The sequence below is a fragment of the Geotrypetes seraphini genome, chromosome 1, assembly GCF_902459505.1.
Source record: "Geotrypetes seraphini chromosome 1, aGeoSer1.1, whole genome shotgun sequence".
Classification (NCBI taxonomy): domain Eukaryota; kingdom Metazoa; phylum Chordata; class Amphibia; order Gymnophiona; family Dermophiidae; genus Geotrypetes; species Geotrypetes seraphini.
The window spans coordinates 31,359,241-31,384,851 of record NC_047084.1 but is presented as its reverse complement, the minus strand read 5'-3'; the positions used below and the strand labels follow the sequence as shown (position 1 = coordinate 31,384,851).

The window sequence follows — 25,611 nt, the reverse complement described above, 5'->3', positions numbered from 1 at the left end:
AAGACTCATATGCCTTTCTACTAGAAAAAAAGATAGACAAAGGTAAGAAGCTAATCTTTCCTTCTAGTGCAAAAGGCATGAGCTTTGAATCTGGGGCGGGGAAGATGAGCCTTCTGTGGGCACTGAGGACCCAAAAGGGGAGTTCTTTTATGCTGCTACCTCTACTCTGTAGAAGTTCATGAATGTAAAAAAAAAAAAACCTTCCCCCCACTACCCAACCTTCTGCTGATGAACTATCACTATTTTTTGATACTAAAATCAAGGACATTATCTTGGACCTTCACTTCCAGCTTCCTCTCCTCTCACTCTTCACGATTCTACTCAACTATTGTTTAGCTCCTGCTCAAATTTTAAAATGCCTTCATTAACTAATCTCCTTCTTATTTTACAATCTCTAAACACTCCCAATAATCTTTTGGAGAGTATTCCCCCTTCGCTCCTTAAAAAATTTTTTCTTTCTTCGGTCCATTAATTTGGGACATGATATCCAAGTCTCTCTCCGATAGTATAGTACCTACTGCCTGGAAAACATCCCTTGTTTTTCCAAAACTCAAACAATACAACCTAGATCCCTCTTCACCTAGCAATTACCGTCCCATTGCTAATCTGCCTTTGATCTCCAAATTAACTGAAAAAATAATTCACTCCCAACTTACAGAGTTCATTGAAAAAACCCATGCGCTACATCCATGCCAAACTGGTTTCCGTTCATCACATTCAACAGAATTGTCACTTCTAGGCCTTATCTCAACCATACATTATTACCATGACCATCAAAAATCAGTCATTCTTATCTCTCTTGACCTATCAGCAGCCTTTGACACTATCGACTACTCTCTTCTTATTAATCGACTCAAAGACTGCGGTATTACAGGTCCAGCTCTTTCATGGTTCACATCTTACTTCAATGAACGCAACTTTAAAGTCCATGTAAATAATGAAACCTCTTCAGCCATATCACAATCCTATGGAGTCCCGCAAGGCTCGATTCTATCCCCACTACTATTTAATATCTTTCTTTCCCCTCTTCTTACTTTGGCTCAATCCATCGGATTCACCATCTTTGCATATGCGGACGACATACAACTTCTTCACCCAGTCAACACATCAAACATCACTGACATAAAAGACATAAATAACAAACTGGATATCATAAATGATTGGCTCTATTCGAATAAACTTTCCCTAATATAGATAAATCCCGAGGCCTTCTACTTCCAATCAAAACTTGTGAATCCTTATTGGAAAAAATCTCTATTAACTCCATTCCATTACAAATGGAAACAAAAATAAAACTATTAGGCGTCATCATTGATAGGGATCTCTCTTTCCACGACCATATTAGCTCGGTCGCAAAAATCTGTTTCTACAAACTCCGCATCATTCGATCGCTAATTCCAATTCTAGAGACCAATTCTATCAATATCCTGATTCACTCTTTAGTTATCTCCCATTTAGATTATTGCAATTCGCTTCTCAACGGTCTCCCTCAAAAAGAAATCCGACGCCTACAACTAATACAAAACACTGCAATAAAACTCATTTATAAAACTGGCAAATTCGACCATGTCACTCCTCTCCTAAAAGAAGCACACTGGCTCCCCATCATTCACCGTATCACTTATAAAATCATCTTACTTTCCTTCAAAATAAAACTCTCTCACCAGCCCTCATTTCTTGATAAACTTCTTATCCCCCAATGTTCCCCACGCACCCTAAGGTCAACCGACCAAAAACTTCTCCATAAAAGACTTCTACTATACACGGAAAATAAACTTCGCAGTTGCTTCTCCAACTCTATGGAATTCTCTGCCACAGCAACTCCGTGACGAACAACATCTAGACAAATTCAAAACTAGCCTCAAGACTTTTCTATTCTGTGACGCATTTGGCTGTGCCTAGACTTATCTTCTGGATCTTTTTTTTTTTTCTCCTCCTCCTTCTTTTCTTCTCTTTTTTTTTCCTCTTTCGCTCCCTTCCATTTTCTCTCCTTGCAACCAACCGCTTTAATTAAGTGACCCTACCCTATACGTTTTACCCCATTCCCACTTTCTCCTTTTCTTCTTAAAAATGTAACTTTTCCCCATCCTTCCCTATTATCCTCACTTTCAAGTTTGTCTTGTTGATATCATATATGTTCGCACTATTTATTTTTAAAATGACAACTATTTTAAATTTTTTATTTTTTTATTTTATCTCTCTCACCTTTTAAATTTTATTGTTAACCGGCCATATATCTGTTGATGGTCGGTATATTAAAAACTAATAAACTTGAAACTTGTATGAAGGGTGGACCAAGTAGATGCCCTACAAATTTCCTCAGGCGACACTGCCTGGGACTCTACCCATGAAGAAGCCACACCCCTTGTAGAGTGTGCTCTCAAAATGATCAGTGGTAGTTTACCACACCCAATATACACTGAAGTAATAGCTGCAAGAATCCACTGGGAACTAGAAACCTTAGAGGCTATCATGCCCAGGCAGCAAAGGCTCGTTAGTACAAAAATGATCTGAGAGGCAAAAATCATTCATTACCTCTAGGTAACAGAGAACTCTTCTAACATGCAGCAATGCTAAAACTTTGTCGTCTCTCTTTTATATTTATATATATATATATATATATATACATATATATATATAATGCAAACCCATGAGAAGGAATGCAGGTAGTCGGATTTCCTGATTTCCATGAAAATCCATGACCACTTTGGCAGAAGGTCTGTGCAAAGGGATACACCTGCTTCCATAAACCTGAGGAAGGCTCTCTGCATGACAAAGCTTGGATCAACAGTTACTAGAAAAAAATGTCTTTAATAGTACGATTCTTCAAAGATGCCTCTGCAAAGGCTCATACGGAACCTTACTAAGGACTTGCAAAACCAAGTTAAGATTCCACATTGGGAATGGCTGTTGCAGAGGAGGTTGCAGCCACAATCCTCCTTTCAAAAATCTGGCAACATCTGGATCTTTTCTACTTGAGCCTTAAAACACAGGAGCCAAAAGCTGGAGAAATGCTAGGACCATAGTTTCATAGTTTATTAAAATTTGATAAAACACTTAACATAACATTTCAAAGCATTGTACAGTAAAAATAAAAAATAAACAAAAATAAAAACAGTACAAAAACAGACTTACTTGGGGGGAGGGCAAAGCATAAAGGATAGAAGGGGAAAAATTACAATTATTTAAAAAAAAACAACAAACAAACAGAGGAAAGAAACGAAAGGATTGGAAAATAATTAAAATTTGTTAAAAATGAAAATAGATTAAGAAGGCATGGGATACGTCAATCATATGCATCTTTAAATAGAAAGCATTTTAAGCTACTCTTGAATTTATCTAGACTTTGTTCTGCTCTTAAATATAATGGAAGTGAGTTCTAAATGGAAGGTGCCGTTACCGAAAAAATGTATGCACGGCAAGTGCCAATTATTTTTAGTGAAGGAACATTAAGAGTGTGTTGAAATAAGGACCTTAAAGTTCTGGGGGGATCATATGGATCGTTGAAGTCTTCACCCACTCCACATTCTCCTTAGCACACCAGCGCTGAAACATCTTCCAAGCTCAACATAGGCCGTGAGAGTCGCTGGTTTTGAGGGGACCAATAACCACTTCAGAGAAGCTCTTCCACGCTAAGACCGCACTCCCAAGAAAAAACTATGCCGAAAGCCTAAAGTGTTCTGGATTCTCCAGCTTGAGAACAAAGTCAGATGCAGTGGTAGTTTGAGACACGTGTCCCTCTATAAATGAACCAGATCCGCATTCCACAGCTGATGCGGCCAATCTGGAGCAACTAGGATTACCAACCCTGGATGGTTCACTATTTTTTGAATGACCTGGCCTACAATTGTCCAAGGGGGAAAAATGTATAACAGCCCTTTCTCTGGGCAGTGTTGTACTAGAGCATCTATGCCGGCGCTTCTGGGCTCAAATCTTCGGCCAAAGAAGTGAAAGACTTTTTTGTAGATTGCCAAAGACATCAAATTGAATGTTGGATACTCCCATCGACGATAAAGCTGTCAAAGGCCCTCTGAGACAAGGTCTGCCGGCTGAGATAGTTAGTCTGTGCATTGTCAACTCCCAATACATGTGCTGCTGATAGAGCTTGCAAGTGGACTTCCAATTTCAATGGAGTATTCTTGGTGCCTCCCTGCTTCTTGACATAGGCCACTGCTGTGGCATTGTCTAAGAAAACTTTGACCGTTTTGCCTTCCAGAATGTTCTCCAATGTCATTAGGGCTAGACAAATGGTTCACAGCTCCTAACTGGTTGTTCCTCTGTGAGTGCAACCATCAGCTCTAAACTAGGTGACTCTTGCAATGTACCTCCTAGTTGTAAAAGCTGCATCTGTCATCAGGATCACACAAGATGATATGCAGAGCAGCAAGCATTTTTCCTGCAACTCTGGCCAGAGCCATCAATGCAAATTTTGACTTGACTCTGCCATCCAATTAATCGGCTTCTGTAGAGAATCCGGCTGTGGAGACCAGTGGGACAATAGTACATCTTGGAGAATACTAGATGAGTTTTCTTCACCCATGGAACAACTTCGACCCCAGCACCTTCAGATAGTGTCAAGCCTTGGGAGCTAGCAGCGCCCGGATCTCCATAAACTGGCATCTTAGTTTCAGCTTGTGTGGCTCTGGCAGAAAATATGGCCTTCTGCTGTGTTGAAGCAAAGTTCCAAGTATTCTAGGGATTGCATGAGTTCTAAGTGACTCTTCTAAAAGCTGATGATTCAACCTAGGCCCTGTAGCAGCTGGACAACATGTACCTCTGCAGTCTCTCCCTTGTGCTTGGACGGAGTTCTGATCAGCCAGTCGTCCAAATACAGATGTAGCTGGATTCTTGGTCCCTGTGCCACCATATAGTTACCCTAAAGTAGGTTAGGGCAGGTTGGCCAGGCAGGTGCCCTGTAAAAGGGTTGCCATCCCAGCTACAGACTTCTGACCAGTAGCACTGGGGCCCTCTGGATAAGGTTGCCAGATTTTGTCCTCAAACAAAAGGACATGTGGCTCTGCCCCTAAGTCCCAGCCCTGTCTCTTTGGGGCCATGTCTGGAGAGCAACTGTTCATGCACGGATGCGATTACATCATGCACATCTGTGCATGTGCAGTTGCCTTCCAGATGCAGCCCCGGGCTCAATGATTTTTAAAACCTGGACAAAGAGCTGGGTTTTGAAAACCCATCCAGACACCTGGACAGTCCTCTAAAATGAGGACATGTCCAGGTAAATCCGGATGTCTGGTAACCCTACCTCTGGAGCACCGCAAGCCTCACAGTTCAGATAAAACCCGAAAATAACCAATTCAGAGAAGATCAGAAAGACACCTTCCAACTCACTTGTAGAAGGAAAAACTGAGGAGATGAGGCACAGCCCAGAGATGCAGGAGTTGAAGCTGAGAGAAAAAGGTAGATGATGCCTTCTACAATCTGACGAGCAAAGGAAAATAACCCAGTGGTTCAAGACTCATATGCCTTTTGCACTAGAACTGGCTTTTATGACTATACCATTGTCAGTAATTAAATACACAAATAAAAAATCGCAAAAAGCTACTTCCAATTATCATCTTTATTTTTACTCTAATGCATAACTATCTTGGAATATTTAACATTCGGTACCAAATTAGAAAATGTTGTTGCACTTGTTATAGTACCATACTAGTATACAATTTCTCCTGCACAGTTCTGGAACAAGTCTAGTAAAGAAAAAAAAAAAAAAGCATCTGGCACTGAAGCAGTAGCTTGAAACTGCTTTAGGAGCCGCAGACAATTTGGCTAAAGTCGAAGCCTGAACGCAAGTGTCACTCGGAAGCATTACAAACCCTCTTTTGCAGATTCATGCCTACACTATAACCCCTCACCTGCAAAGCTTCCGGGAAGAGAAGAGCACCTCATTGGCGCATGCGCAGAAATCCCCGCGAGCAAATCCCTGTCTGGGGCTGACCGTGGCGCTTGCGCAGCAAAATCCGCGCGGCGCGCGGGGTTCTCAGTCCGTGTCTCATCGATAGGGGCGTTAGTGGCGTCTGATTCCAGTTGCTCTCACCCTCTTGCCGATTCTGTGGCCCCGAAACTTCAGCGCTATGGCCGACCCCCGCATCAAACAGATTAAAATTAGGTCTGGCGTTGTGAAGCGGTGAGTGAGGGCTCTGGCTCCAAGTTTGAGGGCTAGGGAGGGCGCTGGGCCTGCAGCGGGCTTTGGATAGCTCGCCTCCTCCTTAAGGGTTTCTTCAGAGATTTGGATGTCTGGTGTCAGCGCACCGTGGAGTTGGTGAGCGCTGTAACAAGACATAATGCTGTACCAGGCCTTTAAATGCTTTTCTTCTGAAGTCCAGTTGAGAAGCGGTTGATTGATCAATGAGTGAGCTGAGGTACTTTAGTTTACGTTTAATAACGTCAGTTAAAGTATCTATATAATGTATAAACTGCCTTTGGTTGTAGAGGAGGTGCTTTTTTTATTTTTTTTTTTAGTTCGTCTTATAACAAGCCAGCATTAGAAAGAACAGATTCAAAATGAAAGCCTATCGTTTATTCATCAATGTTTTAAGGACCCGTCGAAACTTTTTCAGATTTTTTAATAAAGTAGGAATAGGCAAAATTAAAGCAACAAAATCTCCAAATGTGTAAACACTAGCCAAATTTAGCAGTAAAAAAGTCAGAGGAGGGACGATTGTTTTCATTGTAGAAACCACATGGGATTTTCTGGCATTTGTTAATTTTCTTTTCAGAACTTGTGCGTATTCTTAAATTACCAGTGATTGGATAGTGTTTCCTAGTTTAGTGATGTATATTTATGATTAAAATACACTTTCTCTTCTATTTAGGAGTACTTGGTTTATTGGTGTCATTAAAGTTTTGCTCAAATTCCTCATGCAGCAAAACATGAGTTTTGTAATTAAATGCTTCTCAGTTTTCTTTGATTATACTGTGGGTTGTTTTTTTTTTTTTTTTTTAAGTAGCAGTACAGTAGAGTCTCAGTTAACTGGGACTCTCACCCAACCTGCAAAAAAAATTGCCAGTGGGAAAAAAATGTTGCCCGAAGCGGCAGCGGTCCTGAGCTGCAAACCCCCCTCTCTCAAGCCCCAATGAACTACAAGCATCGGCAGTCCTGAGCCATGAACTCTATCTTCTCCCAACCCGAAGCATGAGTGCGGCAGCATCATGAGCCACATATCCTTCTGCCCCTAAACAGCTACTCCTGCCCTGAAGCACCAGCACAGCAGCAGTCCTGAGCCACAAAGCCCTCCTCCCTCCTTCCCCCAAGCCCCGAAGCAGCCACGAATCCCCCTCCCACCCTGAAGCACCAGTCCTAAGCCACAAAACTCTCCTCCCTCCCTCAAGTCCCTTAGTTGCAGAAGCAGGCCACAAACTCCCATGCTCCCTCTCTCTCTCTTCCTTACCCGAAGCACAGTGGGGTCATCAAGAGGCAGCCTCAAAACAGGCTGCTTGTGGCCAGCCCTGGCAGGGTCTTTCTTCTGACGTACATCAGAGGAAAGCCCCTACCAGGGCTGGCCACGAGTAACCTGTTTTCAGGTTGCCTCCTGATGATTGCTGCGCTTCAGGTAAGGAAGGGAGGGAGCTTGGGGGTTCATGGCTCAGGACTGCTTCCTGTTTCTGCCACTTTGGGGCTTGAGGGAGGAAGGCTTTGTAGCTCAGGACCACTGCTGTGCTGGTGCTTCAGGGTGGGGGGGGGGAAATTGAGACAATGTTAGACGAGGTTTCTAATGCACTTTCAGTTAACCAGAAAAACAGTTATCAGGTATCCACCAATCTCCGTGGATGCCGGATAGCTGAGATTCTGCTGTACATATGATTTTATGCATACCAGTGGACTTGTAGTTATTTATCAAAAACTAATTTGAATTATTTAAAAAATGACTTAGAAGAGATGGAGAGCATTTTTAGGAATTGCAAGCACCAACCAAAATTCTTAGAAGCCAATGAAAACATTTTAGAGCTTTAGAGCCTTTTATATCAAACAAATTAGTATGGGCTGGCACAGCAAATGCACAGAAGCTCATAGGGATTTAAAGGACTTTGGTGCTTTTGCTGCACAGCAGTCGCTAGCACAACGTCATATATGAGAAATGTTATATATTTATATTGTGACTTTGGTTTTGTTTTTCTGACATTGTAGCTGTCTCTTTTGCATTCACTTCAGCATTTTCCTTATACCTTTCTTTCTGGGCCTGACTGTGGCACTTCTTCCTCCTGGCCCTGTTTATGGTAGCATCTTTTCTGTACATATTTGGGTACCAGTGTTGAGCTTAAATGCTGAACTTTTTATAACACTATTTATGTACAGTGGTACCTTGGTTTACGAGTGCACTGGTTTGCGAGTGTTTTGCAAGACGAGCAAAACATTTGTAAAATCAGCGCCTCGGAAACTGAGCTTGCCTCGATTTGCGAGCAGTACCCCCCGCGATCCGGCACTCTCTCCCCCCCCCCCCCCCGTGGTACGGCATCCCCCCTGCTTGTGCCGCCCCCCCCCACCACTACGATCTGGCATCCCCCAGCACCCACCCGAACACACTGCTTACCCCCATCTGGCACCGCCAACAATGCACAGGACATGCCGGTGCCGGTGCCCGAAGATCTGCGTCTTCTTGTTTGCTGGGCCTTGAGCATCTGCGCATGCTCAAGGCCTTCGAGTTCATGCTCTCTCCCCGCTATAGGAGGGGCCTTAGGCGCTTGGGCCAATCAGGCTCTAGGATCCTGTGGGTTGGGCAGGGTAGGGGTGGGCCCACCTCATTTGGACGGAGGCGGGCCTGCTGGCCGGACGTGCGAGGAGCCGTCCGGTCCAACTTGCTGGTAAGGACAAGTGGGGGTTCCGGGGTGGTGGTGTTCGCTGGGGGGGGTCCGGCAAGAGGGGTTGGGCACCCTCCTGCCGGCAATCTTATGGGGGCTGTTGGGGGGGGGTCGGCAGAGCGGTTTGGCACCCTCCTGCCGGTGATCTTAGAGGGGAGCCATTGGGGGGGTCAGCAGAGGGATTGGCACCCTCCTGCCGGTGATCTTCGGGGGGTGGGCCGTTGGGGGGTGATCCAGGGAGGGATGTTGGGCACGTCTGCAACATGGACGTCGGTTACAGAATTGGGTTAACTTTGGGCGGGTGTAGGCCCGATTCTGTATAGGACGCCCGGGATCGACGTCTAAACTAAAGAACTCTTCAAGGTGGATTTTGTTTTTACCTTTTTATTATATGTCTCTTTAGCTATAAATTACAGTATTATTATTAAGACGTAGCCAAAGGAAAACTATAAAGAGTTTTACCTCATACAATATTGTCATTTCTTTTTTTTTGTAAAAATTTTATTATTTTATAAACTATAACAGTGTAATACATTTGATTAAATATAGAAAAATGTTAGAGAATACACCATTTCATACAATTAGTATATAGAACCATAACTTTATCCACCCTTCTATCAATTATTAATAATACAAAACAACTTTATTATATTTATATGAAGATTTAATATCCGATTTTCCACTAGCTCTCCCTCCCTTACCCCCCTCCCCACAAAATTGTCATTTTTTTAATAAGACATTAACTATATTTTTCTGAGGCCCTCCAAGTACCTACAAATCCAAAATGTGGCCCTGCAATGGGTTTGAGTTTGAGACCACTGTAATATATTGTGTACAGTAGTGCTGCTTGATTCACGATTCAAATTGGTTCACCGATTCACTTGGGTGAATCGATTCAAATAGATTTAAAACAAAACAAAAAAATCAGCTTCCCGATTCAGTAACTGACACTCGCCCCCTAAAGAAGGAGCGGCAACGCTGCCTCTTGCTGGCCAGCCACTGTCGCACCTGCTTTAGAGGGTGACGGGCTGGTGTCCGGAAGTGCTGGTGTCCAGCTTCCCCCCTGGCCTCCCGCACATCCATTTACCTAATAACAGTAGCCTGCAGAGAAGATTGCCGGTGCTTGTGATCTTTACAAACTGCCATAGGCCTTCGGAGCTGTTTCCTCTGCTGCGATTCTGCCTCTGATGTCAGAGGAGGGGCGGGACCGTGGCAGAGGAAACAGCTCCGAAGACCTATGGCAGCTTGCAAAGATCTCTATCGCCGGCGATTTTCTCTGCAGGCTGCTGATATTAGGTAAATGGATGCGCGGGAAGCCAGGGGGAACAAGCAGGCCTTCCGTGGGGGGGCGCAGTCCTTCAGGGATGGTGGCACAGGCCCTCAGGCGAGACAGGCCTTCGGCGGGTGGGGGGGGGGTAACAGGCCTGCATGGGTAATGGCAGAGGCCTTCAGGGATGGTATTACAGGCCTTCAGGGGGGACAGGCCTTCGGGGAGGAGTGCAGGCCTTCAAAGGGAGGGATATGCCTTCAGGGATGGTGACACAGGCCTTCAGGGGTGGGGTGCAGGCCTTCAGGGGTGACAAACCTTCAGGGGAGGAGGGCCCTGGTGTAGAAGTACACAGAGGGAGGGAGGGAAGGGGGGGGTTCAAAGAGATGTGCAAATGCCAGACTTTCGGGGGGGGGGAAGAAATAATGGGTCTAAAAACAGAGGGGAGGGAGAGAGATGGTGGACAATGGGATTTAGGGAGGAAAGGAACAGAAAGGGAGAGAAGTTGGACACAAGGGATGGTGTGGAGGGGGGATAGAGATACTGGCTAGGAGGGTAGTTGGGAAAAAAAAGGGAGAGATGGTGGACCCTGGGGTGGTGGGGAAGTAGGGAGAGATGCTGGATGAAAGGGTAGTAGTTGAGAAAAGGTGGATCTGTGGATGGAGACGAATAAAAGGAAATATGCCAGACCTTCAGAGGAGGGAAGGGAAACGGAATGGGAGGACAGAGATGGAAGATGGATGGTTATCATGAAGAAAGAAGGAGACCCTGACAAGCAAGTTATCAGAAAACAACCGGAGCCTGGGACCAACAAGATTTGAATAATGACCAGACAACAAAAGGTAGAAAAAATAATTTTATTTTCTTTTTTGTGATTACAATATGTCAGATTTGAAATGTGTATTCTGCCAGAGCTGGTGTTAGACTGCAAACATGAGCTAGGATTTAACAGAGCGAGGAAAAGTATTTTTTGTTTGTTTATTTTGTTTACACAGTGATTGTTTGTTTATTTTGTTTACACCAGTGTTCTTCAACCTTTTTACACCCGTGGACCGGCAGAAAAAAAATAATTATTTTGTGGACCGGCAAACTACTAGGCCTAAAATTTAAAAACCCCGTTTCCGCCCCATCTCCGCGAGTCGGTCCCCACAAATCATCTGATTCCATCCACACAAGCCTGTTATGATTTTATATTGAATGTATTTTATTAAAGTATAAAAAGAAACAATATTCTGTACAATTGTCATTTTACAAATACAAATAATTCAGAGCAGGATCAACAAAACCCCTGTCTCCCCTCCCCTTCACATATATCCCCTCTACTATCAAGAAAACTGAACAAGCCAAATTATTACAGAATGCTACACAGAAATATCATGCTAACAGAATACTGCAGTCACACATGACAGGAATAGTTTTAGGGAAGTGCCACTAGGGCAACTGCCCCCTGGTCAGAGAGCACCCTAAGCCAGCTGGAAGCTAAAGAAGCACTGTCTGGGCTTTGCAGTCCCCAGTTATGTCTAACACCAGCTCTAGCAGGATATATATTTCAAATCTGATATATTCTAATCACAAAATAGAAATAAAATTATTTTTTTCTACCTTTTGTCGTCTCTAGTTTCTGTTTTCAATCTTCTTTTCACTCTCTTCCTTCCAGCGTCTGCCCTCTCTGTCTCTTCAATCCAGCATCTGCCCCTTCCATCCACTGTCTGTCCTCTTCCCCTTCCATATGGTATCTGTCTTCTTTCTATGCCCCTCTCCCCTTTCCATCCAGCTTGTGCCCCCTCTCTCCTTTTTACATGATTCATTCCAGCTTCACTGCTCTCTTCATTTTTATCTCTCCTACACCAGATCTATCATCGTTGTCCCTCTCTGCTTATTTTTCTGCTGACCCCTTCCTATTATCAATCTCTCTACTTTCTCATGCCTGTGTCTCCCCTTCCCCTCCTCTAATCTATCTGCCAGCTGTTTCCTTCCTTTTTTCATTCTCCCTTCCCTCCTCCTCCTGTCCAGCAGTAATTCTCTTCCCTCCCCTCCCAGCAGCATCTCTCCTTCTCTCTCTCCAGTAGCAGCTGTCCCTTTTTTTCCTTGCCCAGCAGCTTCCCAGATTCCTTTCCCTCCTCTCCTCCCAGCAGCATCTCTCCTTCTCCCTCTCCAGTAGCAGCTGTCCCTTTTTTTCCTTGCCCAGCAGCTTCCCAGATTCATTTCCCTCCTCTCCTCCCAGCATCATCTCTCCTTCTCCCTCTCCAGTAGCAGCTGTCCCTTTTTTCCTTGCCCAGCAGCTTCCCAGATTCATTTCCCTCCTCCCCTCCCAGCAGCATCTCTCCTTCTCCCTCTCCAGTAGCAGCTGTCCCTTTTTCCCCCTGCCCAGCAGCTTCCCAGACCAATGTTCCCTCTAAGGATTGATGAGGTGTGTGCAAAATAAAATATGCATGAGCGACAAATTACATATTCCACAAATTTATGAGCAGGCACGGAGGACGCATTTTTAAACAAATGTAGTTTATCCTTGTACTCCTTATGTATTTTTAATCATCTATAGATATGTTTGTATGTTTATTGTTCAAATGGTTTTATTTATTTCCCAAAATTTACTTTTGTTATACACATTGAAAATATTTGATATTGCATTTAAATCAAAATCTCAATAAACTTGAAACGATTGCCCATGAGATTGTGGGAGGGTTAAATACTCAAAACTTAGAAGAATAACAATTTACTTAAAGTTTTTGCTTCGCCAGCTTTCTGGTATCTTTACATAATGCAGTGGCGTATCTAGCATATGTAACACCCGGGGCCCATCATTTTTTGGCACTCCCCCCCATCTGTACGAAAAACATGATTTTTAGTAACAAGCCACACGTCACACATGAGTATCTAGGAAAAGGCAGCATCTTACATATTGCAGTGAACAGTACATCAATACACCCATTGTAAAACTAAACAAGCCAGACCAGCACAGATCAATCCTACACCGTCAATCCTAACAGAAAACTATGTCTTTCGAACACACAGAACACACCTTCGCCTATTATGGAATATGTAATCACAAACTAACCCCTCCCTCTTTTACAAAACTGTAGTGTAGATTTTAGCTACGGAGGTAACAGCTCCAATGCTCATAGAATTCTGAGCATCAGAGCTGCTACCACCACGGCTGGTGCTAAAAAACGCTTCACAGTTTTGTAAAAGGGGGGATAAAATAAAAATACATAGACAAAGGTTAAATTGAACCAGCAAGAAGCTGGACTCTGCATACAATGCTTCACAGAAACAGTGACACATGTCTCCTAAAGCAATAAATAAATAGAAATTTTTTTTTCTACCTTTGTCTTCTGTGCTTTCTGCTTTCCTCATCTTCTTGTAACTCTCTTCCTTCCGTCCACTGTCTGCCGTCTCTCTTCCCCCTATATGGCATCTTCTCTCCTTCTATGCCCCTTCCAGAAACTGTATGCCTCCCCCTTTCATCTCTCCTTTCACCCCCATTGGTCTGGCATCTCTCTCCTCTCCTTCCCTCTCCTACACCTCTCCTCTGCAATCCCTTTCCCTTTTTTCCCTCATTTCCCTTTTCAATTTATTTTCTGCATCTGTCTAGATTATGTTCTTACTACCCTCTCATCAATGTCCTTTTTTACTGTCTACCTAAAGCTTGCCACCTCTTTCCCTCACCCCTCCAGTGTTTCCCTAACTCAATCCTTTTCTCCCCATCATGTGCCCTCCTTTTATTTATCCCCTCCTTCCATCATGTACCCTCTTTCTCCAACCCTTCCATCTAGTACTTCTCCTCTCTCTGTCCACTTCCATCCAGCATCTGCTTCCCTCTTTCTCTCCTCCCATTTCCTTCTGGCATTTGCTCCCTTATCTCTCCCATCTGCACTTCCATCCAGCATAGGCTCCCCACTACCATCCAATGTCTGCCCTTTCTCCCTCCATCCACCCCTCTTCAATCAGCATCTTCCCCCTTTCTTTCCCTCCAATATCCTTTCCCCTTATGTCTCTCCCCTTTCTCTGTACATCAATTCCATCAGCACCACCCTTCCATACCACCCTGCCCCCTTTCTTTCCCTCCACCACTCTTCCATTCCAGCAGTCCTGCTCCTTTCTCTCCCTTCATGCAGCAAGGTCCCGCGATGATTGTAGCTGCCTGCTGCCAATCCACCCCACTCCGACGTACTTGCTCTAGAGCGGACTCAGCAGCCGCATGCTGGAAGGGCCCGCGATGGCTTGTCTGCTGTCTCTGCTCTGGAAAAAGTAAGTTACATTGGAGGGGGTGGACCCGGCAGACGCAGGGAGTTGCGGCAATGTCCCGCAATGACTGCGTCTGCCGGGTCCACCCCCTCCGACGTAACTTACTTCATCCAGAGCAGAGCCAGCAGACGAGTCATCGCGGGACCTTCCTGCACCTCAGTGCGGATGCTGACTCTGCTGAAGAGAAAGTAAGTCAGTGGTAACGTGACCATTTATTTTTTTCATCAAAAGGGGACATCTATTAATTGACTGTGTATCCTTTCTTTCTTTCTGCACTCAGGCCCAACAATTGTCCCATTCTATTCCCTCCCTCCTTCCTTCCCATGTCCTTAGTGCCCCCAGTGCCTCCTTCCCGTGTCCATAGTGCCCCCAGTGCCTCCTTCCTGTGTCCTTTGTGCCCCCAGTGCCTCCTTATGTCCCCCCACTGCCTTCCAGATTTTGCCCACCCCCAAAGCCAGCCAGCTCTGCCACCTCTCCATTTTTTTCTCTGTCACCACCCCATCCCCTATGCTCTGGCATCTCTCTCTTCTCCTTTCTTTCCTTTGCACCCCATAGTCTGGTATCTTCCCTTCCCTGATTCTCTGGCATCTCTCTCCTTTCCTTCCATATTTCGCTCCCCCTCCATGCTCTCACATCTCCCCCTTCCTTTTCCCTTAGTCTGGCATACCTTCCTCCTTCCCTCCAAGCCCTGGCATCTCCTTTCATTCCCTCCCTCATCTTCCTTCTCCCTCCAGCTGGGTACCGCAACACTCTCCCCTGCAGCTCTGGACTTCCCCACACCTGCTCTCCCAAAATTGCCATGCTTCGGTTCCTCTTCTTCCTTCCTCCTTCCTCCCTCCCCCCACGGGACCCTGCGGCACCATCAGCTCTTACTCCCTCTAACGCCGGCCCTGCAGCTCCGGGCTCCCCCCCCCCCCGGATCGCTATTATTTTAAATGTTATAGCGGCGGCGCTGTATCCATCAGTGGAGACGTCTAACCTCGGCCTGCCCCGGAACTCTTACTGCAGCAGCCGCCCGTCTAGGCAGGAACAGGAAGTCACTGTTGCAGTAAGAGTTCCGGGGCAGGCCGAGGTTAGACGTCTCCACTGATGGATACAGCGCCGCCGCTATAACATTTAAAATAATAGCGATCCGAAGGGGGGGGCAGGTGTGGGGAAGTCCGGAGCTGCAGGGCCGGAGTTACACCAATGAGAACAAGGGGCGGACCGCCCCCCCCCCACTTAGTACGCCACTGATTGCGGGGATCATGAAAGGAGCCGCCGCTGCTGCATCTTAGGCGAGCAGGGCAGACCACCACCGCCACAACTTCCTCTTACCTCCGCTCCAGTGAGCGACACCAGAAGAAGCATGAGCTACGCCACTGAAAATAGTGAGCGATCGCTCATGCGCTCACCTTAGAGGGAACACTAAACTCTGATAGTGGTTTTCTCCCCTCCCAGCAGCGATTCACGAAGGCAGCCTCGGGTCCTTTGTTGGGTCGCGCCGCCTCTGAGGAAAGAGGAAGTTGCATCATCAGAGGCAGCCGCGACTCAGCAAAAGCCCCGAGGCTGCCTTCCTGAATCGCTGCGCTGGGAAGTAAAGGAGAGCTGCAGAGAGGGGAGAAAGCCACTGTCGGAGGCTCCCCAAGATCTCTCCGGCCCAGCGCACGCTTCACATGTTGATCTTGCCTGCCCTGCGCGGACCGGCAGGAAGTTGAAGTGAGTCAATCTTGCCGGCCCTGCGCGGACCGGCAAAAATTTCCTGCGGACCGGCACCGGTCCGCGGACCGGCGGTTGAAGAACTGTGGTTTACACCACAGTGCTAGTGTGGTTAGGAGAAGGCAAAGGAGGTGAAGAGGCTATAAAATAAACCCACCAGGATGTTGAGAAAAACCACCCAATTGGGCAAGGAAATCTAATCGAAAAATCGATTCAATAGGCTGAATTGAATCAAAAATTTTTTTTTCCTGAATCGGGCAGCACTAGTATACAGAACTTAAACAAGATGAGATGGATATTCAAGTCATACCACAGCTGACCACGTACTTGTAAGTGCTTTTAAACAGATGATTCTGGCCTGGGCATATCAAGCATTATACACCTTAAATTATCTGTCTGGACAGAGAGTAGTGCCACTTAAAATTATGGAGGAATAGTCTAGTGTTTAGAGCACTAGCTGACAACTAGGGAAGCCTGGTTCAAATCCTGCTGCTGCTGCTGTTGTGATCTTGAGCAAGCCACTTAACTTTATTATCCAGGTACAGACTTGAATTGTAAGCCCTCTATAGACAGCAAAAATAACTAAAGTGTACCTGAATGTAATTCACGTTGAGCTATTAACTGAAAAAGGTGTGAGATTAATAAAAAATAGAAGAACTGAAAATGTCTTATACATAGCTCAAGTTATACAATGATAAGTTGCACAGTCTAAATTGATAGTATTGCTGAATATAAATATGACTTGAAGACATCTAAGTTAAATACAGGAGACTGAATTTTTTGGGATTAATACAACACTTGATACTAAGTTTCTGTCCAAGTTTGGAACCTAACATGAGCTTGCCTCCTTTTTTATGGGTTAGCAAACTATGTGAAAAACGTTACAATAAGAAATGTAAAGTCTAGTTTGACTCCTCATTGCTCCTGACCTATACTTTGCTTCAGATCATAACTGAACCAGTAGTCATGGCTCATGACATACGTCTAGGATTTACACTAGGAGGTTTTGCAACCAACCGGAATGCACAGTTACTTACCCTAACAGGTGTTATCCAGGGACAGCAGGCAGATATTCTCACATGTGGGTGACATCAGCCACAGAGCCCCGATGCGGACAGCTGCAAAAGTACTGTTGCTTTAAGAACTTTAGGAAGTTCATGACTAACTGCACCGCGCATACGCGAGTGCCTTCGTGCCCGACGTAGGCACGTGTCTCCTTAGTTCAGATAGCCAGCTAAGAAGCCAACCAGAGCAGGTGGGTGGGTTGTGAGAATATCTGCCTGCTGTCCTTGGATAACACCTGTTATGGTAAGTAACTGTGCTTTATCCCAGGACAAGCAGGCAGCATATTCTCACATGTCGGTGACCTTCAAGCTAACTAGAATGGGATGGTGGGAGAGTTGGCCTTTTAGGAAAATAAATTTTGTAATACTGATTGGCCAAAGTGGCCACATCCTGTCTGGAATAGGATTTCAGACAATAATGAGAAGTGAAAGTATGAACTGAGGACCAAGTGGCAGCTTTACAGATTTCATCAATAGGAGTAGAACGTAGGAAAGCTACTGAAGCAGCCATAGATTTAACTTTATTAACTGTGACTCGTCCTTCCAGTTGCAGCCCAGCCTGAGAGCAACAAAATGAGATGTAAGCAGCCAACCAGTTGGAAATTGACCTCTTGGAAACAGGATGCCCCAACTTGTTTGGATCAAAGGAGACAAAGTTGTGGAGAAGATCTATGCGATTTAGTCCTTTACAAATATTAGTCCAAAGCACGCTTGCAGTCCAGTGTATGAAGAGCTGTTTCTCCAGGGTGAGAATGAGGCTTAGGAAAGAATACTGGGAGAACAATCGATTGATTGAAATGAAATTCTGTAACAACTTTGGGTAAGAATTTTGGATGGGTGCAGAGCACCACCTTGTCATGATTGAATACTGTAAATGGTGGATCTGCTACCAAAGCTTGTAGTTCACTAACTCTGCAAGCAAACATGAGAGAAATGGGGAAAACTACTTTCCAGGTGAGAAATTTAAGATGAGCCGTAGACATTGGTTCAAATGGAGGCTTCATCAGATAAGCAAGTACCACATTGATTGAGGTTTCTGAAGATGAGATTGCACCACAGAAAACTAGTCCATTTTTGGGTGTAACATTGTATTGTGGCTGGTTTTCTGGAAGCATCTAAAATGTCTCGGATTGAGAAAACTGAAGATGTGAAGTTATGCCGAGAGGTACCAGGCTATCAGATGTAGAGATTGGGATGAAGAAGAGAACCGTGACTTTGTGTGATCAGAGTTGGTATTATTGGAAAAGGTGGTTCCCTGCTGCCGAGTTGAAGTAGTAGGGAGAACCAAGGTTGTCTGGGCCACCAAGGAGCTATCGGAATCATGGTGGCAGATTCCTGTTTGAGTTTGACAAGTGTCTTGAGAATAAGTGGAAATGGAGGGAATGCATAGAGGAGCTTGTTCATCCAGTCCAGGAGAAAAGCATCTGCGTGTAGATAATGAGGAAAGTAGAATCTGGAACAGAACTGGGACATCTTGTTGTTGTGGAAAGACGTGAAAAGGTCTATTTGAGGAGTTCCCCATTAAGAAAAAATTTAATGGAGAGTTGGTGAATTGAGCGTCCATTCGTGAAGTTGCAGAATGCGGCTTAATTTGTCTGCCAGTAAATTTTTCTCCCCTTGAATATAGACAGCTTTCAGGAAAATGTTGTGAGGGATTGCCCAGTTCCAAATCTGAACATCCTGGCACAGGAGAAGGGATCTTGTTCCCCCCTTGCTTGTTCACATAGTACATGGCTACTTGATTGTTTGTATGAATGAGAATGACTTGATTTTGAAGAAGAAGTTGAAAAGCCTTGAGAGCATTGAAAATCGCTCTGAGTTCCAATACATTTATGAGATGGCGACAATCTGTGGCGGACCAATGCCTTTGAGTACGGAGAGCATCTAGGTAAGCTCCCCAAGCATAGGTCGAGGAGTCTGTCGTGAGAACCTTCTGGTGAGGGGGCATTTGAAACAGCAAACCTCTGGAAAAATTGGAAGAGAGCATCCACCATTGAAGAGATTGCCAAAGAGAAGATGTTACAGTAATTTGCTGGGAAAGCGGATCGAGAGTCTGTGTCCACTGAGGAATCCTTAGGTGAAGTCTGGCAAAAGGAGTCATGTGAACTGTAGAGGCCATGTGACCTAGAAGAACCATCATGTGCCTCGCTGAAAGTGAAGGAAGGAGGCATACCTGATGGCAAAGGTATATGGTAGCATGTTGTTGGGGAAGGAATGCTCTGAATTGCACAGTATCTAGGAGAGCTCCAATAAACTGCAGAGTCTGAGAAGGCTGCAGTTGAGATTTGGGAAAGTTGATTTCGAATCCCAAATTTTGCAAGAACGGTACAGTCTATTGTGTCTCTACAGTAACCCCTTGAGACGTAGGGTCTTTGATGAGCCAATTGTCCATATCTGGAAAGACTTGGAATCCGTGATTTTGCATGGCTGCTGCTACTACTACCAGGCACTTGGTGAAAAGTCTGGAAGATGATGCAAGGCCGAAAGGTAGGACCTTGTATTGGAAATGCCAATTTCCCATCCGAAATCTGAGAAACTTGCGAGAGGCTGGATGAATGTGAATGCGAGCATAGAGATCATGAGCAAGTCCTATGTGCTCTTGCCTGGGACTCGCAAGAACTGACTGAAGCCATTTGGAAATCGGCGCGGGCCCAGGCAGGAGCGCGGAGGACTTGCTCATGATCTCTGTGCTTCTGGACTGTGCGCCGCTGGCTGGGAAAGATGAGAGGAATTTAAAAAGGTACCGAAGGGTGGGATAATTAAAGGTACTGGAGGGGGGGATGATTTATGATGCTGGGAGGCATGTGGTATGGGGGATGATTTAAGGTACTGGGGGTATGGGGGGTTGATTTAAGATACTGGGGGCACGTGGGGGGATGGGGGTGATTTAAGGTACATGGAGGATATGGGGGATGATTTATGGTACTGGGGGGCACGTGGTTGTATGGGGGATGATTTATGGTACTGGGGGGCACGTGGTTGTATGGGGGATGATTTAAGGTACTGGGGGGGGGGGGCTGCCTGCCTGTCACTAGGCCACTAGGCCTGCCTATCTGTCACTAGGCTTGCCTGCTCTGTACCCTGCCCCGATCTACCACTAGACCACCAGAGGGGGGCAGGGTACATAGCCTGGCAGGGAGGGGGGACAGGATGAGGAGCCTGGCAGGGAGAATTTGGTTCAGAATGGGTTTTTTTCTCGTTTTCCTCCTCTAAATCTAGGGTGCATCTTATGCCTGTATTTGCCTGTGCAAACTATTCTAAAACTTAAAATATTTTCTAAAAAAGATAAATGAATGAGCCTTTATTTTATTTTAATATGCAGTAATGAAAAGAAAATTTAGGATTGTTACAGCTGTTGTCTTGGGCAGCCATCTGCCACAGAAGAGAGAACTAGTAGGGAATGCAAAGATAATGGATTGGGGCAATGAGGGAAGAGCAAAGAGAGAAAAAAGGCATTAAAATAAGTCTAATCAAGCAAGATGGGATTACATCCATCAACCAGCAGATGGAGATTGAGAGCACTTGATTTATCCTCAGGTATATCTTGGATACACAGTCTCCTGGACAACCAGTATACTCTATCTTCAGCAGGTGCATGGATGTTTTCCTCACAGCTCCTGGCTTCTGCTTGTAGATTTCGATTCCAGGCCTGGATGTTTGGAAGGAGGGGTGTTCTGACTGAACAGTGCCAGCTTTGGAGGTATACCTGGGCCCTCCCAGAGTCCCTACCTCACCCTCTTCAGGATAACACATGGGCTCCCTAAGGTCCCTTACTCTACTGGATGTGGTGCCTTCTGGACTACAGGGCTCACAGCTCCTGGATTCTACGGTGGATTTTGAGCCAGGCTTGGCAGCTATCGGCTTCAGTTTCCTGGATCAGAAAAGAGATATTCCTGTGGCTTATGCCTCAGAGGAGAAAGATTCCTGTGGCTTAGGCCTCAGAGGAGAAAGATTCCTGTGGCTTAGGCCTCAGTGGAGAAAGATTCTTGTGGCTTAGGCCTAAGGTAAGAACTGTTCCGGTGGCTTAGGCCTTAGTTAGGACATGGACCTGGGGCTTAGGCCTCAGAGGTGGCATGGGCCTGGGAGCTTAGGCCTCAGGGGAGAAAGGTTCCTGCAGCTCAGGCCTCAGTTGAGCTGCGGGATTGGGGCTGTACACTACCATTTTTAAAAATTTTTTTTTTTGGAGGGGGGACACAACACCTCCAGGTCCCTTCCTCCCTCCCCCCTAGAGAACCTGGATACCTAAGTCCCATAAGCTCACTTGTTAGGTGGGTTCAGGGCTGCAGAAATCGCCATTTTCTTTGGAGAGGCGCCGATGAGAGGAGTTTGTTACTCCTTTGTCACGAAGGACAGCCAAGGCTGCTTAAGCCGTAGTCTCGTGCGGCCACTGGCAGCAGCGGGCGGTAGGAGGCCCTGAGGGTGGATGGCCAAGGCCCTTCCCTCCTGCTTTGAAAGGGGCCATCTCTCATTGGTGCTCTCAGACGAGGATGGTTCCTGCTCACATATGCTAGGGAGGTAGCCTTTGTATGATCGTGGGTGACATACTCTCTGGAATGTAGTATCTCCTGGGACGCGTGCAGGGCAGGATTTGGGGGCAAGAGATTTCCCATTTGCTTCTTTATTTCCCTTTGTTTGGACTGCTTTGGTACATCCCACTAGTCGCTGGATTCATCTGCTGTTGATGACAAGGAAGGTAAAATTATGTCCTTACCTGTTAATTTTCTTTCCTTTAGTCACAGCAGATGAATCCATAGCCCTACCCTGTTGCGGGGTTTTGTCACTCTCAGGCACGGTTTCAGCATGCTTTTGACTGAAATTGCATTGTTGAATTTGAAGCATCAATGGTGCAGGTTGCACATGTGAGGGAATGAAGTTGCATATGTCTTATGTTTCATATGTCTTGTGCCTTTTATGTGCTTTACTTTGTGTTTTAATTCAACTGCTTTGAGAAGACCTATACTGGTTTGCCAGGAGGCTGTGCATCCAAGATATACCCGAGGATAAATCAAATGCTCTCAATGCGGGTCACAATTTACATACACAACTTTAAGCGTATACAGTTATAACAAACCAAATATAAAACAGACAAAAGGCTGGGGCAAGGGTTGCAAACACTTTACCATATTCATCATAAAGAGGGGTATATGATCATAACTGAAAGCATGGACCTAGCTGAAAAATGCCTGTGCAAATCAGTTTTCCAAATTGCATCAAGTTACTGCAAAACCTTATGAAGAGCTTTTGTCCCAGTCTTAAATGCCACTTAAGTTTTCTTTTTTAAAAAAACAAAAATCTTTGGAATTGTATTAAAAATAAAAGTAGGAAAAAAGTGAAGAATAGAAGCATCACTAAAATGGTATGCAAAGAAAAAACTTTCAGATATTGGTGTCAAAAAATAGATTTTCTTCCATCCCTGTTTCTTTAGTTTAAAATTATACACGCCTTATCGCAAATGATTTGCTAATGTATGAATTAATTGCTTAAACTCGCTTAAGTGTCTTTTTATAACAATTTTTTAACTGATGATGAATCAAAATCTGAATTGAACAGCTAGTGTTTGGGGCTTTAGAACATAGCACTGACACGGCCCATACCTTCTTTTTGACTAAATGAAAGTGACACCAGTAGATTAGAATGAGACTAAGACAATTCACATTGCAATTGTGTTGGTTTAACTTTAACAATTTTTTAACACTCTTGTTTAAATGTAGTTGACATGCCATAATTACAAATCTACAAGCGTTGATTGTAGAATTTTACTTCACAGACCTATGGGGAAAGATTTTTTTTTTTTTAAGCAGTTTTTTCAGAAGCCATTATTTTAGATCTAATATTTTAATTTTGGTGTGCTACTTGTTCGTTTTATGACTATGTAGCTATATATTTTTAAGGATAACATACAGTTTAACTCACAGTAGTAAGGTTATGTTCTTTAACTTCTAAGGTTGCCTGTTTAAATCCAACTCAGATTGAGAAGACATTGGTGGCCTTCATGAAATGAAGCCATGATAGTATTTCAGACAATCCACAATTACTGGCATTTACTTAAGGTAGACATTATCAACAATATCATCCAACATTACTCTCTACCTTACTAATAGCTATAATAGATATTCTTATACAGTATAGGATGGATCCTCAGCTGGCTATAGCGTGAGTCTTTTATATGCTCAGTGATAAAACCAACATCTTCATAGGATCAAGTTAGATTTTTATCCAATCCATTCCCATTTTTTTCTTTTTGTTTTTATCTTTGCTCAGTATTTACTACTTATTCATGATATAACGATTGCAAAGTAACTTATCTTAAAAAGAGAGTGCAGAAAATTAGAAAAATATAGAGAAAACATCAAACTGATGACTTAAAATCTTTATAGAGAAAAAAGATTTCCTTCTACAAAAGTTACTAGCTGATACAAGAAAGGATTATTATTCTAAACTTGTTGGGTCAGAGGTTAGTGACACAAAAAAATTATTTAAACTGGTAAAGGAATTAACTAACATTACTAATATAATTAATATTCCCACTGATAAACCATCAACAGCGCAACAACTAAAATGTTATTTTTAAAATAAGGTTCAAGATATTAAAAATCAATTTCCACCACTATGTGACTACACACTAGTATATAATAATAAAACGCTAAGCGCGCATGCGCACTCTTAATGCCGTGTTGCCTGATTTGTAGTTCCGTGGCCGGCAGAGTGCGCATGCGCGCTTACCATGCATCTCTATCTCGCAGCGTGCTTGCCGGCTCCGGCCAGACAAAGTTCATTTTTTTGTTCAAAGCCCCCGCCGCGGCTCCTCTATCGAACCTCACCAGAGTCGGAGAAGACTTCCAACTCTGGCGGGGATCGAGAGAGGAGACGCAGCGTCGGCTTTGAACTAAAAAATGAACTTTGGCTGGCCGGAGCCGGCAAGCCCGCTGCAAGACAAAGACATGGCTCCCTTACTGCCCCCCTTTCCCTTCCCGCGGTCCCAACTACAAACCTGCTGATTCCAGCAGCATGTGCAGCACTCTACAAACGCTGCTTCGGGGCCTTCTACTGCCCTGATTTGCTCTGCCGTGTCTCTGATGATGTCATCAGGGACGTGCCAGAGTAAATCAGGGCAGTAGAAGGCCCCGAAGCAGTGTGTGTAGAGTGCTGCACACGCTGCTGGAATTGGCAGGTTTGTCAGGACTAGAGAATGACACGGTGACAAAATTCATCACCGTCCCCGTCCCCGCGGATAACCGCGGGAAACCATCTTCATGTCATTCTTTAAGGAGAGAGGGAAGAATCAGAGTATAAATGGCCACAATCACTGACCCGCAAGCTTTGCTTTGAAGAATGCTGGTGTAGAAGGATTGAGGTTGAAATAGACACTAGAAAATGACATGGGATTATTTCCCCGCGGTTATCCGCGGGGACGGGAACGGTGATGAATTTTCTCACCGTGCCATTCTCTAGTCAGGACCATGGGAAGGGAAGGGGGGGCAGTAAGGGAGCCGGCCAGACCGCAGGAAGAGAAAGGGGAGGTAGGGGAAACGCTGCTGCTGCACAGGAAAGTGGTGTGGGGGGAGGGAAATGGAGGGGTAGGGAATGCTGCTGCTGTGGCTACTGCACAGGGAAATGGAGGGGGAAGAAATACTGCTGTGGCTGCTGCACAGGGAAGTGGGGGGGGGGAGAGAAATGCTGCTGCATAGGAGGCAGGGAGAGAGAGAGACAGATAGATAGAAAGAAAGACAGACAGTGGGAGTAAGGGAGACAGAAAGAAAAGAAGAAAGACACAGGGGCAGGGAGAGACACAGAAAGACAGACAGACAAAGGGGGCCAGGGAGAGAGAGACAGACAGAAAGAAAGACAGCGGGAGGGAAAGAGAGAGAGACAGAAATAAAGACAGACATATATTCTAGCACCGGGCTAAAATACTAGTTCTATAATAAAGATCTAAAAGTTATTGGAGGGGACATAAGAACATAAGAAGTTGCCTCCGCTGAGGCAGACCAGAGGTCCATCTCGCCCAGCAGTCCGCTCTCGCGGCGGCCCATCAGGCCCACTGCCTGAACAGTGGTCTCTGACTAATTTTACAAATTACCTCTAATCCTATCCCTCTAACCTTACCTCTACTATCTGTACCCCTCAATCCCTTTGTCCTCCAGGTACCTGTCCAGACCCTCTTTGAAGCCCTGTAGCGTGCTTCTGCTTATCACATCCTCCGGTAGCGCGTTCCATGTATCCACCACCCTCTGGGTGAAAAAGAACTTCCTGGCATTTGTTCTAAACCTTTCCCCTCTCAATTTCTCCGAGTGCCCCCTTGTACTTGTGGTTCCCCATAATTTGAAAAATCTGTCCCTGTCCACTTTTTCTATGCCCTTCATGATCTTGAAGGTTTCTATCATGTCTTCTCTGAGTCTTCGTTTTTCCAGCGAGAAAAGCCCCAGCTTTTTCAGTCTGTCAGTGTATGAGAGGTCCCCCATACCCTTTATTAGCTTAGTTGCTCTTCTCTGGACTCTCTCAAGTACCGCCATGTCCTTCTTGAGG

At 45.0% G+C, this 25,611-nt stretch overlaps 1 protein-coding gene across 2 annotated transcripts in view; it reads left to right on the top strand.

Annotated features, from left to right (window-relative positions):
- The first annotated feature begins 5,898 nt into the window (after window positions 1–5,898).
- Window positions 5,899–25,611, top strand: part of TBCA (tubulin folding cofactor A) — a 106,749-nt gene continuing 87,036 nt past the window's right edge. The window contains exon 1 of one of the 2 annotated variants that reach the window (XM_033929395.1): window positions 5,899–6,136. In XM_033929395.1, the coding sequence (XP_033785286.1) occupies window positions 6,084–6,136 (53 nt within the window). In that variant the 5' untranslated portion in view covers window positions 5,899–6,083. Of the gene's footprint in view, window positions 6,137–6,342; window positions 6,372–25,611 lie in introns of those variants that run through there. The other variant, XM_033929403.1, reaches the window with a different exon arrangement.